The sequence below is a fragment of the Erpetoichthys calabaricus genome, chromosome 10 (genome assembly GCF_900747795.2).
Source record: "Erpetoichthys calabaricus chromosome 10, fErpCal1.3, whole genome shotgun sequence".
NCBI lineage: Eukaryota > Metazoa > Chordata > Cladistia > Polypteriformes > Polypteridae > Erpetoichthys > Erpetoichthys calabaricus.
Genome location: NC_041403.2, coordinates 31503176 through 31517136, shown reverse-complemented (window position 1 = coordinate 31517136; position 13961 = coordinate 31503176). Strand labels below are relative to the sequence as shown.

The 13961-nt window shown below is 36.9% G+C and overlaps 2 protein-coding genes across 7 annotated transcripts in view; both read right to left on the bottom strand.

The window, feature by feature from the left end:
• Nucleotides 1-13961, bottom strand: part of LOC114658913 (complement factor H-like) — a 249862-nt gene that overhangs the window by 77479 nt on the left and 158422 nt on the right. The window contains exons 17-18 of one of the 5 annotated variants that reach the window (XM_051933309.1): nt 2907-3026; nt 1518-1545 (exon numbers count right to left, since the gene is read on the bottom strand). The exons of 3 other annotated variants lie outside the window; for them this stretch is intronic. In XM_051933309.1, coding sequence (XP_051789269.1) covers nt 1520-1545; nt 2907-3026 — 146 coding nt within the window. In that variant the 3' untranslated portion in view covers nt 1518-1519. Of the gene's footprint in view, nt 1-1517; nt 1546-2906; nt 3027-6703; nt 6881-13961 lie in introns of all 5 variants that reach the window. One more of the 5 variants, XM_051933306.1, reaches the window with a different exon arrangement.
• The window catches only part of LOC114658914 (coagulation factor XIII B chain-like), a 180826-nt gene that overhangs the window by 138710 nt on the left and 28155 nt on the right, over nt 1-13961 (bottom strand). The gene's annotated exons all lie outside the window — the stretch shown is intronic.

The window sequence follows — 13961 nt, the reverse complement described above, 5'->3', positions numbered from 1 at the left end:
TTAAAATAGTTTTTTATTCCTAAGCTTTCATCTCCTACCAGGAGTCATCATCAGAGGAAAATGATATTCGACATACAGGAATCAAAGTTATACTTGAGATGAACAAAAAAAGGTGAGAAACAGCATCAGTTTACACTGAAAGAAAGACTAACAATCCTGGAAAATGTGGATTCTGGCATGAAAAAAAATGAAGTGACAAAAGCATTTTGGAATCGTGCCTTCATCTTCATCTAACAACTCATTTTCATTCTGTATTTTTATTTAAAAAAGTTACATCAAACATCTGTTTCAAATAAAATATTTTTTGCAGTTTAAAAAGTGCTGTTTTTTTATACAGGTATTGTCAAAATTTGGTCAAAGAGTTGCGCGAGAGACAGGACGCTAAGTCCAGGTTTTCCAGGAAAATACAGGTACTTTATTACTGTATAGAGAAGGTAGGTACAGTCTAAAGACTTCATTTGTATAGGAACTGTTAGAAGGCGTGACACAGGCAATCATCCTGCTTTGGCTCCCATGTTCTTCTTTGCTGTGGCAGACTTGGTCTGGAGAAGACATATCAGGAGAGTGTAAGGAAGAGCAGATCAAAGCCCGGTGTTAAATGTTAAACACTTTAGACAAGCCCAGTATGCCATAACCCTGATCCTGCAGAGGACAACCAATTGTTTTACTGGTTTGGTTTACTGTTTACCTTACACAGCAGAGCAGCTATGGAGCTGTCCTTGCACCGCTGCTAGCAGACATGGTGAATCGCTGGCAGCCCCGGTCATAATACTAAATGTACCCATATTTGTTATAACGAAATTTTTGTCATAATGAAATATTTTTATGGTCCTGTGAGTTATAGTGTATATAGTGTATTTTAGTTCTGTAAAAAGTAATGCAAAGATTTATTTTTTTCATTTAACTATATTTACAAAAGAAGACATTGCATTTGTCTTCTTAACTGCACCTACAGAGAAAAGAACAAAAAGTGCAGGTTTAAAGTCTTCACCTATGCGATGGACCATGCTTGTCTAGACATACTCTGTACTCCTCAAGGCTTTTACTATCACTGATGTTTTCTGTTAAAATTCTACATGCAATAGTGAGAAAAAAATTCTTAGACTAGTTTGAGTCGGTCTTCAAGGCAGCTATTTTTCCTGATTTGCTAAAGGTAACTGGTGCATTTAATGGGTGACAATCATCAGCTGAGATGAGTCCCAGTTTTTCTCAACTTTGCCCTCTGGTACATTTGTTCAAACCAGCTACCTCAGCTCCAGATCTTCTTTAACTTGGATTTCTCAGGCCATGAAACCAGTCAGTAATAACTAATTGACCAAACGAAGATAGAAGGGTAGCATGATGTCCACATCCACAATGCTGGCATTTAAAACTGTTTTTTTTTTTGGCATTAAAAGTCCAAATTAGATTCTTATCACTGTGAATACCTAGGTGTTTAGACCTTGACTTCCCATGCAAAGTCAGATACTGTAAAGTACTGTATGCCAGTTCTGATATGGAAAAAATAAAACACTCACCTTTAACTTAACATCATTGTACCTGGACCTGCAAAATATTTTTTCATATTATTATTTATTTCCTACATTAATCAATGTTTTCAAGCTTTCACATAAACATTTTTATACATATATTTTATACTTTTAACTACTGTTATCTAACCGTCCATCCAATTTTTTTATCCTACTCACAAATCAGAAATAACTGTTGGGGAACTGAAGTCACACACACATACACAGGCACACACAAACGTTAACTTAAATCACATAACTTTGATGTTAGGGAGGAAATTAGAATAACTAGAGACATCCCATACATGCAGAGTGATAAATATTTGATGTACATGCAGAAAAACACCTAGACAGTGAGAGTCCCATACAAGTTGCAAGAGAACAACACTGTGATACCATTGTTGGAAGAAAAGGTGTCGCTATGGGTGATAAAGATAGGCATATGTTATGTCTTGGGTCAGGAGAACAAGAAAGACAGAGTGGCATACTGAAAGGAGAGGAGAGCAAGGTACCCACAGTGCAAAGCAAGGGCACAGACAGCAAACAGTCATGGAATGCCAGTAAGAAGCCTTAAGAATTCTTCAACAAATGATCAAAGCAAAGTGGGAATCTGGGACTGGTAGGCCATTTACAAGTAAAGCCATATTTACAGGAAATACTGTCCTTCTAGGCCTATAGGCAGCAGGACATGTTCTCTGACACAGAGATACAGTATGGGATTATTCTGTTCGTTAATAGGCTGACCAGGTGGAAGTTGTCATGGAGAGAAAATAAATTAAGGAGCACTCAGGGACACTCATATCTCAAGAGTGAAATAAAAGGTCAGACCAGGTGACTTCTAAATTGATGTAGCCAAAGAAGGATTGTTCCGGATGCCAAAGATACTTTAGGACCTGACCCCAAAAATGACTCCTAAAGATAATGAAAGCAACTTTATCCAAGACTACTTATTCATGACTTTGGGGGCAAGTTTGGTGGCAAAGGATGACTGTCAGGAGGAAGAGGTCTATCTTGAGAAAATAAGAGGGAATAGAGAATATTTTGGTACAGTATTTGGGAAGTGAGGAAGTGGACAAGCCAAGTGCCACATAGATTAGCGTCCAATCCTGTGCACACCTTGACCAGGGGCTACTATGGTTTGCTTATGTCTTTTTTTTTCATTCTTATTTTTTCATGCTTTAAACACCTTTTTTGATCAATTTTGTGTCTTTGCATTACTTTGGGCGTGGCACAATACCTGTGTGGCATTCTCCTTTAACAGACTATATTATATCATAAATTAACATCAAAAGAAATGTTACTCATTTATTGATATTTACATAAATATTTGTTACCAGAACAAAATTAACAGATAAAAACAAAACAAGACCAGTGTCTCTATAAATATATGCTACTTACATGCGTTAAGTAATTCTCCATTTTCACATGTTACTAGTTTAGAATATGGACAATACATTAGTCTGTTTTTTTTGTGCTGGATTTTATACTTTTTCCCATCATATTGCCAGTAACAAGGTTCTGTAAAAGGAAAAAGCAAAAATACAAAAGCTTTTTAAAGAAAATCAAATAAATATAAATAGTACTGTAGAAGGTGGATGAACTTAAAATTACAATGATATCCATCCATCCATTATCCAACCCGCTATATCCTAACTATAGGGTCACGGGGGTCTGCTGGAGCCAATCCCAGCCAACAGAGGGCACAAGGCAGGAAACAAACCCCGGGCAGGGTGCCAGCCCACCGCAGGGCATGCACACACACACACACCAAGCACACACTAAGGACAATTTAGGATTGCCAATGCACCTAACCTGCATGTCTTTGGACTGTGGAAGGAAACCGGAGTACCCAGAGGAAACCCACGCAGACACGGGGAGAACATGCAAACTCCACACAGGGAGGACCTGCATGATATACCTTTTGAATTATTTTTATAGTATTTATGAGTTAATTAATAATTTATTACATCATATACTATAGTGGTTATAATTAAAATAAATATAGAAATTAAAACCATCCAAAAGAGACAAAGCAAGTGGTGCCTACCTAAGAAATAATACATGTGACATCACCCTTTGATAACTCATCTGGCAGGCGTCTGTCTTTATTATTCATCTCATGGCTTTATTTGTAGTATATTCAGTGATCAGCTTTAAGAAATGGCAGAAGGTTTACCTGACCAATGTTTTTCTACAGACATGGAAGAGATCATTGAGATTTATATTAACAGAAGAATCCTTGTCCAAAAAGGAGAGAGAGACGGATCATATGATGTTAGAGATCAGCGGAAGGAAATGGCCGTATTATAAGACAAAAGTGATCTGACAACTTTGTATGATATAGAATAATTCATCTGGGGTGCAAAAGCACTTGTAGTAATACAGCATTTCATAAAGAAAGGATGGATAGAAGAGTGTTGACACATAATCCGTATCTGCATGGCCTTTTCATTGGGTTCACATCAACAATGACTGGTGTGTTAGGAGGAGGATAACTGGCAACTGCAAATTAGCCTTCTGTGTGCCCTGCGATGGACTGACTTGGTGTCCAATGTTGCTGCTGGTATGAGCTGCAGCTCTTGCAACACTGAAGTTGGAATGTGGAAATTAGAGAATGGATAAATAGATGATAAAATGAAGTTTTTTACAGTTAATTTTTATTATAGGGTAACTCTTGGTACTTATGAAACATCTTGAAATATGTCTGTTAAATTAACACAATGGCTACTAGATTGCCAAGTGCTGTGTTGGCTACATAACCTTTACTGAAATTCTTCATCAGATGGTGACTAAATTTAAACTTATCCTTAACTAAGCTTATTATCGTTGTGTTTTTGGAATAAGTGTTTTGAAACACATGGGACACTTTGATTTAACATTTTAGTGACACCATCAAGGCCAAATGTCAAAAGAAAAAAACATTTATTGACAAAACTGTATGGAACAGGGCATTGGGGAACACAGAGTATGAGTAAGAAGGATAAATTAAGATCTATAGCCACTCTTTTCATTACTAAACTCAAGGCCAGGTCTCGATCTGTCATGCAGGTTTCCTTACCCACCTTTCTGCCAAAGTGTACTTTATTACAGGTGTCATCCCGCTTACACTGTCCATTTTTCTCCATGCTCTTTCTGGTCTCTCCACTCTCACCAGTTGAGAACTTACTTTCAGCCATTCTTCCACCTCTACACTCCCTTGTGGACTGATTGGAAGGAGCCTTCAAGCCCTGGTCAGAAATCCCTTCACTAATGACTTTTGCGGTCAGGCACTTACTGCGCAACTCCTGGGATTATCCTCCTAGGACTTACCCTACTGACTCTATGTGTCCATATAATCCTGAACTGCATCTCTTATATAAATGGAGAGGCAAATACCAGTTAGATCACCTATGACAGAAAGTAGCAGGGGGCCATACATTACATAAAAGGCCTCACTGCTGACATCTGTTAGACTCAGTGTTCTCAGTATTGCTAGAACAATATTTAGGCCTGAGAGATGCTATATTAGTGATGCCAAATAATGATTATCAATAAGTGAATATATGTGAATGAAATACATAAACATGAACATTATTCATTTTTTGTGATTTGAGACATATATCATGTTGTAGCATTTATCACACTGTATTAACAGTATATTCAGATATCTATGGCCAATGTCATTCATCAATCATCAATTGTTAATGTACGATCTCATTTTATTTACTTACATTTCTATTAAGTTTTCATTAATTCTATCTTTCATGCATTACTTGGTATTTGAAAGGTAACAACAAATAAAGTTCACATGTATGTCCCTACATGAAATCCCAAATAAATGCTCAGAAACTGCAATAAATGGAATTTATTTATTTCTGGAGTAAAGCTTTCAACATTCATAGGTGCAATACCAATAATAAGAGGAAGGAATAGTAGGAAAAGAAAACTACTTAAAACTACAACAAAGGCAACAGGAAAGCAATACCAACTATGCATATTAACAACAGTTGTCTTAAGCATCTTATGTGACTACCTGTTCCAGTAACCACTACCACACAGAGTCAACAGGCCTGTAAATCTGCAGTTGTAGCATCTAATCCCATTTCAGCTCGAGGGTCTGATGAATTTATTGTCAGGCAGATATCTATGTCTCAGGATCCAGGTCAGGCTAAATGTGCTTTTTGAATATGATGAGATGTATGAGAGAAGACACAACAACACAACACCTGCACACCAACATTTATTCCTTAGTACTGTAGTTGTGACAACAGTTACTGTGAGTGACTCAGTATTTTCCTGCTGTAGATTCATGTTGTGTAGAAGATTTGAGCCTCTGACAGAGCACATTACTCTGTGTTGAGCAGTAGGAAGCTCAGTAAGAACACACCTACTCACTGTGTTGTCACTGGTAAACGGTCAACTGTTTCAGCGACGGTATTGTGGCAGATCTGATACGATCTCTGTGATGGACTGACACACTGGTGCTCCTCTGGTGTGCTCCCTTGACCTGATCTTGAATGGTTATCTCTCTTGACAGTCTGGCAAAACTTTCCCTGTAGTCAGGACCCAGTTGAGCAGCTTTATTATTGTCTGGCCATTCTGGCACAAGATGTGCCAGTCTACTGCATGCCAATTGCACTTTCACTTGCTTCTTGTGACAACTGAGGCATTCTGAAATGCACCAAAAACTGAAAAAGTGTGTCTTTTGTCTTGTCATTTTAAAAGGGACCTTATCAGACATTTTTGCAGTTGGACATTGATTGATAAATGTGCAATTAACAAGCTTTATTGTGTTTGGTAAATTGCAAACCCTCATTGTGCAAACTGTATACTGGTCAGAGGGCTAAAACAAATGGAAAACTTTTCAATAAAGTACATAAAGTATAAATTAATAAAAAAAGAGTTTACCACACACACATATATATGATTCACAACATCCCATCACTTTATTGTGTTGTAGGTTTACGTTTAAGTGGATAAATTTGCTGTTTTTTGCTCATCAGTCTACACTCAATAAATCATAATGACAAGGTGAAAACATGTTTTAAGAAATACTAGGAAATTTACTAAAAAATCAAAACTGAAATATGTGTTCACATTTTTTAACTCACTATCAAGCAAAGTGATGAAACCCACAGGAGAATAAATTGAGAAGCACTGTGTTTATAACTATAATAACATATTTCTGAAATTAAAATTTAAAATTTAAAACTTACTCATGCACTGAGGTGGTTTGGACCAGACTCCTGCAGAACATGTGACAGTTTTGTCTCCTTCAGCCACATGCTCTGATTTACATTTGTAGGTAACACGACTACCATCTTCATACCATGGTTCAACTTCACCATCTGTGTCTCCATTTGCAATTTGAGGAGGCATTAAACATCTCCCATCTGAAAAATATATCACAAGCTTATTCAACGATTAAATCTTAACCATTTTGTTTCAGATGTTTAATGATGGAGTGCATTTTAAACAGCTGATTTTAATCCTGCAAAGTATACTATAAACAGCAGAGAGAAATTAGTTCCCTCTGAAACAAACAGGACACTAAGAATAATAGGAAGGTATGGGAGAGAAGTGAAAAGCTAAATGTAATGAACTGGTCATACTGACATGTAATGAAGTTGGACATTGTCCTCTCTCTTATTAGCTTCTATTCTTAGTAAACCTTTTGAAAATCCCCAGTAAAGTGCAACTAAATAAAACAATGAACATTGAACAGGTAACAGTCAAAGTCTGGAAGAGGATAATAACTTAGGTATGTGAACAAAGGGATCAAATCTTCAAATATGCAACTCTGTTGTGCTACTGAAAAGTAAGACAGTAGTTAACTTTACTTAGGATGAATAAAACATTTACATATACTGTAGTGCTGAACTGAAAACAAAAATAAAACAGGCAAAGGTTATTTCCAAGTATTAACAAAATAAAAAAGGGTTAGAGACACGTTTTTGCTGCATAGCCTTTATTAGACATGTCATCAGTTTGTCAGTAACAGTTTATCAGATCACAAATCTGAAAAAAAAACTAATAGCAACCACTACTTTTTTACTTTTTAATTTTGAAATCTGTGAGTCACAGAGAATGAAATAATATTCTCTTATGTGCTCCGTGTGAGGCTGATTATGAAATAGATGCTCCTGTCTTTCAGATAAGGCACACAGCCTTCTTGCTGACAAACATCTTTGAATAAAATGTTCTGAAGCCCACTTTATCCAGTGCAGGGCTGGGGGATGATGAAGCCTACTGTGGGAGCACTGGAAGCAAAGCAGGGCAGATCTTTTGATGGGATGTAAGTAAACTTTAGAACCGACTCACACACAAACACACACACACTCAAGAGAAATTTGCAGTTATACAGTATTAAGAATCACTTAGTATTACAACATTCTGGTTTTATTTGTTCCAACCCACTTTAGTCAATAATCACATCCATCCTCTTGGTCTTTTGGCACATTAACCTCAAATTCATTAATACCCATTAAAAGGGTCAGGGATTGTTTCCAGCATGTTTTACTTATACTATTACCAGTAAAGCTTCTAATGAAACTTGTAGGGTCACCATGAACACTACCATATCTCAAATGTTATTCCTGTGCAAGACATGGTTCCTGTCCTTGACATCAACATGAAAGGAACTCCACCCTTAATAGCCGCTTATCTCACTTTGTTATATCAGATGTTGGACTGCACTATTAGCCATGCTTGTCATTGCAACTTTGCATTGACTGGAAGTAGCCAAAGGTGTTTGAACTTTGGATAAAAAAGCTGGCTGTTGTCAATTTCACCCTCATTTTTCAACCCCTATGCTCAACAGACAGAGCAACTAGCATCACACATAATTAATCAACATGAGTTTGAATAGAACAGAAGAACATAAGAAATCTGAGAAATGAGAGGAGACCATTTGGTCCATCAAGCTCATTTGTTTGACTATTAGCTAAGCTATTTCAACATTTCATCCTGATACTTCTTAAATGTTGTCAAGAATTCTGCTTCAATTACATGATAGCTTGTTCCAGTTTACCATAACTATTTGTGTAAAGAGATGCTTCTTGGCTTCAGTCCTAAATGCAATCCTTAACTTCTGCCAGTGACATGGAGTAAGTGATTCAACCTTTAGTTGAATAAATTCTGATGGGTTTATCTTATTGATGCCTTTGAGGATTTTGAAGACCTGGATTTTGGGAATTTCCCCTTGGGATTAATAAAGTATCTATCTATCTGGTCCCCATGTAGTCTCCTCTGCTTGAGACTAAAGAGATTTAATTCTCTGAGCCTGTCAGAGTAGGGCTTGTCCTTAAGTCCGGGAATGTACCTGGTTGTTCTCCTCTGCACAGCTTCAAGTGTTGTTATGTCTTTCTTGTAGCGTGATGACCAGGGGCCTCATCTATAACGCTGTGCATAAAATTCATTCTAAAACAAGGCGTACGGACAAAAGTCAAAATGTGTGTATACACAAAAAATTTCAGATGTACAAAACCGTGCGTAAGCCAACTTCCACACACTTCCTCTACATAAATCCCAGTCAGCGTAAAATGTAATGCTTATGCACGCGCCTGCCATCCCTCCCAGACTCCTCCCAGTAATTACGCCTCTTTGAATATGCAAATCAATATAAATATTCCCTTAAGTTCATCGTTCTGTGAAAAGACAATGGCAAAAACACAGGGGAAAAAAGAAGAATTTCAGTGAATGCCAAATGGAGGCAATGAAAAACTTACTATTTGTTGGTTTTAGCAGTTGTATAAACAAAAAAAGGAAGTTGATTGAAATTTCAAGTTCAGAAAGTCACACAATGACTGAAATAAAAAAGTGGTCAGATATCAAAGTTGCCATGAAAAGGTGAGTTGTACCCCACCATCTGAGTGTCATATGGAAGCTTATTAGGGTAGAGAGGAAAGAAACAAAATAGGGACACAGTGAGAAAAAAGTGAGAAATTTCCACTTTAATCACTTTGTTTATTTTGTCATTATAGTAGAATGTCATAAACTTCATTTTAAAATCGATTAATTTACTAGTTTCTCAAATACCACGTTAAATACTTCATATTCTGTGTTCTGCTATGTACTCTATGTGTGTGAATCAGTATGTGCTTCTTAACCGGGCTTTCTCTTATGCTGACAGGACACAGAATACATTACATTCATTACATTACAGCCCTGTGAACAATTTAAATGATAAGATGTATATTTGATATCATTTTCATGGTGATAGGATTTAAAGCATGTAATAAACATGAGGGCACGGTGGCGCAGTGGTAGCGATGAGCTGGTGCCCTCTCCAGAGATTGTTCCTGCCTCCTGAAAGATGCTTTCTGCACCGCGTGCGACCCTTGATGAAATCATTTAATGCAGCCATACTGTCTTTTTCAAATGTACTAACCCCCAATTCCTGTCCTTCCTTTTCTTTCTCCATGTAACCAATCGCCACACAATAAGTTCTTTAATAAATGTAAAACCATCTCTAAGTTTAGAAAGACAATTCTTCAAAACTTTTAAGGAACTTTGAAAAATCTTTGTAATACATGTTTAATTATGCCATCCATCCAGAGTTGCGTCTATTCCAGAAAGCATCTATGCGAGGCAGAAACAATTCCTGAATGGGGCAACAGATCATTGCAGGGTGAATACGAGCAATACATACACTAGGGTCAATTTAGCATAACAAAACCCCACATTCCTACATGACTTTGATAGGAAACTGAAGCACGTTGGGTCCTCAGGTACTTCTCTTTTCTCAAGTGACTTCAATAATATGCCTAATAAGGCTTAATAAATTATGTCTTTCATTTCTTTCAGTACAGATGGGAAAAATCCCATCAGGTCCAGGGGTTTTATTAGTCTTCCAATGTATTGAGGGCTTGAAGTGCATCTAACTTCAATTTCAAAATCTGTGACCTTGCAGGTTAGTTTTACATCTGCATGGAGCATTCTATTTGTTTCTTCCTTTACAAATACTTGGGTGAAATATTTGTTTATTACATTTGCTATTTCACTTAATTTAATTAATTTTTCATTCACTAATTTCATCTTATAGTTTAGTTCTGTGATGTAATTGTGATATATCATAAAGCACCATCTTCACTGTATATAAGAACTTGCAAGACCTGGAAATAATATTATGAACATGCATGTGACCTACAAGTGACCAAGCAACATTTATTGGAAGCTTACAGATATATCCCACCATCCATTCATTACTCAACCCACTATATCATAACTACAGGGTCACGGGGGTCTGCTGGAGCCAATCCCAGCCAACACAGGGCACAAGGCAGGAAACAAACCCCGGGCAGGGTGCCAGCTCTGTATCATTTATGTATTTATTTATTTAATTCAAATGCAGGGAAAGGAAAGAAAAGTAAGATCTATACTAAAATCAGAAACAAAAACAAATCTAAAGGTCAGGTCTTTCAAATATGTAAGTATTGTATTACTGATGCACAATACTGCTCATAGGGTGAAGTTGGACATTTTAAAATTGACCGAGTAATATTTAAATTTTTATAAAAATTCATTTTTTTATATTATTATATATCTCACCATCTTGAAAAGTAGCAGAAACAGTAATAAACAGACCACAAAAGAAACTGCCAGAAAATTATTTTTTTCATGAAACTATTAAAATGAATTACTTACCACCACACTTTGGCTCTGGATTCCAGCCTTTGGCAGTGCACACAGGATCGATGCTGGAGCGCTTCCAATTCCCAAAGCAATAATACTGAAGTGTGTCATTTATATTGTATTCTTTCTTTTCTCTTGCAACATTATGGACAATGCCATTATCAATATTTGGGACTTCACATGTTAAAACTTAAATAAAAAAATATATAGATATATATATTACATGACAAAATTAAAAATTTAGAGCAAGTAAAGAAAACTGACCTTAAGGGATTTATCTTGTACAGAAGACCTGTATTTGAACACATTTTTTTTTATTATTATTACTTTGCAATAAACATTTTTAGCTTAAATATCCACAGGAGGTTGGATGAGGCAGTGTGTGACCTTGCTGACTCACAATCCTTGGTTTTTGTTTCAAATATTGGCAGAGGTTGAATTTTGCTCCAGATGTTTGTGTGGTTGCATTCTGAGAACTCTGGTTTCTTTAAACATCCTAAACACAAGGCAGCTCTAAATGATCCGTGGTTGCATATGGCCATATCCACAGCAATGGTGTGGGGTTTGGCTCAGTTTTGCAGAGATAGGCTTTGAACATCTCAGGGTTATTTGGAGTAAATGGTCATAGGAAATAAAAAAGCCTAAGCCTAAGTTTAGTTTGTAATAAGTCTGCGAGCATGGCTTACATGGTGAGCATAGGCCTCTCTCCCATTGAAACTATGAATGTTAGTTTATGTCCAAAGATCATGCTTGTCTGAATCCTTTGTCAGATGATCCAACATTCTGAATTTAAAGAATGAGAATTCAATAAATCAAGAAGGACGTTGAACAGATTGTTAAATTAATTGGGTACTTTTTATATTTACTTAAAGTGAAGACACTATAGTTTCATTTACTATGGTCAAGGTTTTTGTAATTAGTGTATTCACTGAGATGAAGGCAAACGTCCATTACACTTTGGGTAAATGGTACTGTAGAAATATGGCTTTACACTTGGGACCCAAGGGAAAGAGTGAGACAGAAGTGAGAGATAACAAAAAGGACAAAACTACTGTATAGCTAGGGAAGAAAAAAACAAATTTGTAAAAAATCGATTACACAAAATGTACACCCACTTCCATAACTGTTTCTGAAGCTAAACTAATTAGCAGTGCTAAGAATTTTCAAACACCAGGCACCATGCGAAGAGAGAGACATCCATTCCTCCATCAACTTTATAACCCACTTGTGTACCGCAGTGTTGTGGGTTATGTAACTCGTGCCTGGGACTAAGCTGACAGGACTGGGGCTGAGGCAGGAGACCACTCAGAATAAGGAGACTGCGCTGAATGAGGGGTCAGTCAAATATAGATTTTATAGCTTTGATTTACAGTGACTATATCAGAAATCCTTAGCAGGACATAAATATTTACTTGTACATTATGGCATGGGATCCCACCCTCTTTTGGTACATACTGAAGCTACCTTAGAATGGGTATACTCCTCATTACATTCATATTCCAGTTTATTGCCATAGTCATATTTTTTGATTGATTTTTAGAAGATTCATTTGAGATTTCTGGCACAGGGCAATTTTGTGCATAAGAAATATTAAAAAAGAAAGGTTAGAACAGATTTGACAAATTTAGTACTGAATGATTGAAATATAATTAATTAGCATGTATATCATTTTTAATTTGCAGATTCCATTTTTAAGACATATGTACTAGTCTTCATGTAACACCATAAAATATCTAGTCTATATAACATGAGTCTTTAAATTCCAGCAGCCTTGATAGGCGAGCAGGATGCATTGATTTATAGTTACATGGTTTTCATTGATTATTACTGTTTATTTACATACACAATGCATTGGAATGATCAGCAATGATTCAAGTGGGTTAGTACTAGCGCTACATGGAAATTAGACAGGTGGAAGCCTCCATAGTTTGTTGGTGGTTGTGAGGAGGAATTTCTTCAAAAGACAACTGAATGTCAGTAGAGTGGAAGCAGTTCAAAAAGTCATCAGAAGATCATTAGACAGCCAGCAGCCATACCACATGCACTTTAAAAAAACAAGGTCATCTACATGAAGCTAAGCATGTTCGGGTCCGACCAGTACTTGGGTGGGAGATCATCTAGGAAAAGTTTGGGTTGCTGCTGGAAGAAGTGTTTGTCAGCAAGAGGCGCTTATCCTGTGGTCTGAATGTGAATCCCAATGCCCCAGTTAAGTGACTTGGACACTTTACTGTAAAAAATTGCACCACCTTTTAGATGAGACATAAAACTGAGGTCCCGACGTGCTGTGGTCATAAAAGATCTCTGGACATCCTTCGTAAGGATTAGGGTGAATCCCAATGGCCAGGCTAAATTGACCTCAATGGCCTAGTGATTGTAGCCTCCTAATTATCCCCTGTCTCTAATTGGCTATCTCTCACTCACCACTTCATCACCCTAATATATCACCACAGCTTATATGTGGTGAGCGTACTGGCAAAAAAATGGCTGCCCTCTCATCATCCAGGTGAATGTTACACATTAGTAGTGGTTGAAGTGGCTCCCCACTCACTATATAAAGTGCTTTGAGTAGTGAAAAAAGCTCTTTATAAACGTAAAGAATTATCAATTATCATCATTATTATTATTATCATTATCATCTTGGGAGAAGAACCAGCACCTGTTTATACCTTTTCTGGTGAGCACTGCCATTGTTAGTAGACAGGCTGACACAGAATGGAGACTGCTTGGAAGAAGGTGTAGAGTTTGGAGAAGGAAGCCATTTAAAGACCCTGGACGCAGCGTGACTCACTTAACTAACTGGTCCATTTTCAGGTAAACCATCTGTCTGTATAAAAGCTGTGT